Source organism: Pygocentrus nattereri, chromosome 12 (genome assembly GCF_015220715.1).
Source record: "Pygocentrus nattereri isolate fPygNat1 chromosome 12, fPygNat1.pri, whole genome shotgun sequence".
NCBI lineage: Eukaryota > Metazoa > Chordata > Actinopteri > Characiformes > Serrasalmidae > Pygocentrus > Pygocentrus nattereri.
In genome coordinates, this window is record NC_051222.1 from 29,088,084 (window position 1) to 29,093,672 (window position 5,589).

The 5,589-nt window shown below is 41.2% G+C and overlaps 1 protein-coding gene across 1 annotated transcript in view; it reads right to left on the minus strand.

The window, feature by feature from the left end:
• Nucleotides 1-2,968: 2,968 nt before the first annotated feature.
• Nucleotides 2,969-5,589, minus strand: part of LOC108441254 (actin-related protein 2-A-like) — a 29,410-nt gene continuing 26,789 nt past the window's right edge. Inside the window, exon 9 of the mRNA XM_017720677.2 lies at nt 2,969-3,577. Within this exon, the coding sequence (XP_017576166.1) occupies nt 3,407-3,577 (171 nt within the window). The 3' untranslated portion in view covers nt 2,969-3,406. The remainder of the gene's footprint in view (nt 3,578-5,589) is intronic.

Below are 5,589 nucleotides of genomic sequence, written 5' to 3' on the forward strand. Positions count from 1 at the left end.
GCCATGCTAACCTGCCAAAATCTGACACAACCAAACCACGTAGCAAAATGAACCGTATCAAAATGGAAACCGCATATAAAAATAAAAAAAAGCAAAGAAAGAAAGTATGAAGCAACAGAACGTGACGTCTCCTGACCTCTGAAGAGGAGAAACCATCAGTCTGGTTTCTTGGTGATACTGTGACTGATGCTAACTTATGGTGAGAGCATGGCTGCTAAAGCTAACGTTAAAGGACCAGGTCAATAAAAAGCAGCGCTGGCGTGGCAAACAATGAAGAAATCTCATGTGAGGCTTCATTCACCGTTTGCAACGTTACACCACCGTCGGTTGAGCTGGTCCGCTGGAGAGAATGTTTCGAGAACAGTCTTGAGCTCTGATCTAGGATCAGTTTAACAGTATCTTTCACGAAAGGCGTTAACAAACACTCAAAACATTACAAATATCACAAATGTTTCCCCGTTTTATTTCTTAGGTTTCTTAGGCCTGATTCCGAAAAACGGTTCTTTTGCTCAAGGCCAGTTTAGGAGAGGTCAATTAAAGGAGCACTTCTGAAGGGTCCTCGGCACCAATTTCAGGTCTGCCTGTGTTTTAACAGAGTGGGAATGCTAATAATTTGGTCCTGATGGGAAAAGACCAGAGTCTGCTCATGAGGAGTCTGGCCACTTCTTATTTCCCCCGTTATACCAAAAACAGGATTGCTAAACAGCAGAAGGCGCCAGAGAGCGAGTCCTCAATGAATGGGTGTAAATGGAGCTCAACTTCTAAAAATGAAAAGCTGAAATAGTTTCTAATCACTTGGCCATAACTTTCATATAAATTTTAGATAGTAGGCGGATGTATTTCACTAAAAAAGTAAAGAAAACTCACCTGTATGTTTCCCATTTTTCTACAGCAAACGGGTTTTGGGCATCGGGACATTGGCATTGCTGGTACTGAGTGCTGATTGGTTTGTGAGCAGAGCAGCACACTGGCATGAACGTACATGAGGCCCCGTTTTAAACTTCTATAAGTGGAGTTCAACAGCTCTCAAAAACAATCTGACAATAAAATAACAGCGGTGTTATGTTTTATGCTGTTCAGTGTTCAGGAAATTAATGTAATCCTTTATCTTATAAATGTTTAAGCATTTACTATGATTTTCCTCAAATGCTCCATCTTAACCCGTTCATTTTGGACTCGCTTGGGAGCGCCCTCTAGTGTTTGAGAGATCCGGAAGACCGAGTGGGAATTCTCCTCTCTACAAATTCTCTGGTAAGACCCTCACTGTGGCATTACAAACTAGCCAACACTGTTTGGTGCACTTAGCAGCTCAGTGTAATGCACTATGTAAGGGACCAGAATGTTATTTACAACACAGCCAAAGTGTGCACTTCTGTTAACAGAGAAAACAAAAGAACATAGTTAATGAAACATAAAAAAAAAAAAAGACAGGAAGAAATAAAAGGAAAAAAAAAGAAGGAATTTTTAACACATTTTACATTTTAAAAAAGCAGCCTGCCTCGACAAGGTGCCTCTACACATTTGATACCATCGGCCTTAAATATTACATTGTTCGTCGTAATGTTCATTCACTCACTCAGCACAGCCAATTATTATTCATTTATAGATTTTGATTTTCCATCTTCTTGTCATCTCTCTCAACTGTGAGATCTTCCAAATGAAAAAAAAAGTGATTTGTGGTGACAAAACATCAAAAAGAACAGGTGAAGTACACCAATATCTAAATGGCTAAGTGGAGGGGGGTGGGAGAGAAGGAGAGAGCGAGAGCCAGAGAGTGAGAGAGAGCGAGAGCCAGAGAGAGAGCGTGAGAGAGAGCGAGAGCCAGAGAGAGAGAGAGAGAGCGAGAGAGAGAGCAAGCGCGAGAGAGAGCGAGAGCCAGAGAGAGTGAGAGAGAGCGAGAGCCAGAGAGAGAGAGAGAGAGAGCGAGAGAGAGAGAGAGAGAGAGAGAGCGAGCGAGAGAGAGAGAGCGAGAGAGAGAGAGAGCGAGAGAGAGCAAGAGAGAGAGCGAGAGAGAGAGACAGAGAGAGATCCATTCTAGGATTAATTTTGGCAGCATAAACAAGTAATTTTGAATGCAAGATTTTTTATCTAACCAATCAATCATTTTTCTGACGGTTATCTTGCCCTCAAAAGGCAGAACTCTTCAGAGAAAGTCGCACCAATGAGGACATTTTAAAACACTATTGGGTCAGGATTTGTTTTACATGTGGAGGTGGATTAATGTAATTGGTACCAGTGTTCCTAAGCGATTTTAGTCCCACATGAAGCCAGTGATTTTTATGAATCTGCTCCAGCGTCAGATTCTGATGGCTTTTACCTGCTTTACAACGGACCCTAGAAATAAGCAAAGGTTATATAATCCTGTGAGACCACATCTGTAAATATTCCATCATATCTTGTGAAAAAGGAGTTTCCAGGTTCTTGTAGGTATGGGGGCCCTCAAAGAAGCATTTACTTGTGTTCTCTGTGGCCCAAATCAAGCCTGTCCTTCCTCTATTACTAGCAGTAATGCCAGTCTTTTCATGTGCCATACTTGGCCCAAAAAATGACATCAAAATTAAAACTCTGATTTTGTGCTGTGCTGACTAAACCAATTACAAGTGAAACCCACTGATTCTTCAAAACGTCTGCATAATTAGTTGGCTAAGATGTAAACAAATAATTTACAGCGGTTTGATGTGAAATGCTCTGTTCTAGGGAAACTTGGGTGTATTCTTCACAGTGGCGGTGATATGAACCAGATGTCTGAAGATACTACTGCTTCTAAAAAATCCTTCAGGGAAAACTTTGACACTGGTTTATGATAGATGAGATCAGAGAACAGCCGGAAAAATGTATTAAAGAATGTACATGGCAGACAGCTTGTTTACATCTTAATGATTTAATTATACAGAAAGTTTGAAAAATCAGTGGCGTTCCCCTTTAAGCCATGAGGGCTCACATATGAACCCATGCTTTTGTTTCTCAATCTCGTAGATACATCGTTTACATGTTGTATAGCTGTCACCGAATGATTTACAGAAAATATTGACTAATTAGTCTTAATTATTCCCTTTTTATTCATATTTAACCTTTATTATCTTATGTTTAATAACAACAGTAAGTCTAGGGGTCAATCTCTGTAGGTTACACTGACATTTCCTATCCTGCACAATTGGTCATGAACATTACAGACGTCCTGTGGTGAAATTACATTAGCCCACCTTCCCATAAACAACTAATCCCATCTGAATAGCACTTTAGACTGGAAACTGTAAAATTCAAGTATTTGATTATTACAATCAAGTATATTTTATTCCAACTGTATTTTTCCCCATTTATACACTGCCAAAATGCCACCCCATTTGTGTTTGTGTACGTGAATTTAATTCAAGTGTGTGTGTGCATGACTCTCCGTGTGTGTGCTTTATCTGACAGTCACGCCAAGTTTCTCCAGCACACGCATGCCTTTCTCCTGGTACTCTTCTCTAGTCAGCCAGAAATTATCTTTATCCTTCATGATGTCAGCCAGCACAGCTCCGCCCAGAAACACCATGTGCTTACGACGAGGAGGGTCTTCAATACGGATCTTAAACTTCTACACAGAGAGAAAGAAAGAGAGAGAGAGAGAGAGAGAGAGAGAGAGACTTACGTCTTTTCATCTGTTTCAGTCAAGTGACCGTTTTTCTCGTGGTGGGGATATTAATGACTGTCTACAGGGGAGAGTGATGGTGGAGAATAAAAACAAAGCAAATCTCAAGTCAGTAAAAAACAGCATCATGTTAAAGCTGCACTATGTAAGATCTGATGATTTGGAGTTCTCCATGGAGGAAACGTACAACCGCACGCAACATGGTTTATGTCTCGGCCTCCACTGCCAGAGTGGATGGACCTGATGATTGTGAGAGCACTTGGTGAAGGACGTGTCTTCCAAGGATGTAAGTGAATTACCTTCCATTATCATCATCTTTACCAGTATAATGTTGATTTTACATTTGAAACCTGAAGATCAAACTTGGACGTTGGACTTGGACGTTGTGCGTGCGACATTAAAATGTAACGATGCACGACGCGTCCTGAAAAACTCCCACAGACTCCGACCCGTCGAATCGGGCTAAACTATTATTTCAGACGTTACAGGGCAACTCACAGCAGCGCTAGCACCCCAAATTTAAATGTTTTATTGTCTCCTGACTCGGCAATGCCTCTGTCAGTTTTTACTTTTCATTCACATATATGCATTTAGCAGACATGCTTGTTCAAAGCGACTTACACAGGGTTACACAGAACACTGCAGTAAACTGTAAATGGTTTAATTTAGCGTAATTATGTAATTTTACAAGTGCTCAATGTGAATCTGCTCCAGCTGTACGGACATCATCAACGTCATAGTCAAACTCATCCCATACTGGATTGAGCATGTTGGGTGTCGCTGCACTCACGGCTCTTTCAGTGCGTTTTCGGAGATCATCCAGTTTTGTGGAACCAACGATGAACGCTCAGAGCTGCTGTGCTTCACAGCCGACAAAACTGCAGAGTTATGACGGAATCACTCTTATTGAAGTGGAGAACGCAGAACGCTTTCTCGCTCTGGGGTCACATCTCCTCAGACTGAGGGGAGCCACCTTCCGGTGACAATCAGAAACTCTATGACCCCCCTCTTTCAATCGGTATGCAATTGATTCCTAGGTGCCTCACAGTTGTAAAAATATGGAATATTTTAAATCACCCTGCATTTCAAACAAGTTGCAGAGCTTGGTGAATTTAGCATTAGGAGAGGACATCTTACTGGTATAATGTGCTGTTCTTGCTTGAGCGGGAAAACGAACCAGTCTGCTGTGAGGAGGGCAGAGTGGGCGATATAACAGTGATGTTTTACAGTGATACATTCCATCGCAAGAAGTGGGCAACATGGTGACTTTTCTAAGCATACCACAAAAAACAGTACTTGACCTACACGGATGTAGTGCAGCATAGTATGTGACAGTTGGAATAAGAATCACTGTATACTTAATATTTGATAACACGTTTGAAAAACGGATTATAAAGATGTGTTTTTGTCTGGCAATTTTTTGTCACATCCATTTGTAATAATTCTGAATACAAAGAGTTTTTGATGAGAACAACAGTTTAAGTGTCGTGTGTGTGTAACACACTCCCGACTCCACTCCCAACAACCTGCACTTTGAAAGTGGTCTATGCATTTTGCAATGAAACCCTTCTCTGGCCATTTCACACCACACATGGCCCAATGGTGCAATGGTAAACGGTTCCCACAGCATGCAGGGGGAAATCCGCCCCATTTGGGTTGTGAAGTCAAAACCAGCATCAAAGTAACTTCCCCAATCAGACTCAACAAAACGCTGCACTGTATCAGTTGCTGAAGTCACACTTTGTGCCTTTAAAGCCAACGTATTTACTTTAGTTTTATTATTTACAAATAGTCTATTCCTGAAAGCAATTCCTTTTGGATGCCTCAGGAACTGAGACAAACTCTCTAACCCCATATTTTTAAGGGCTTTTGATTCGGCTGTTTACAAACTGTGATGATGCAAGCAATGCTGAAACAACTTCTAAATCTATTGCAACAGTTAGTTCATTATTGGTTCT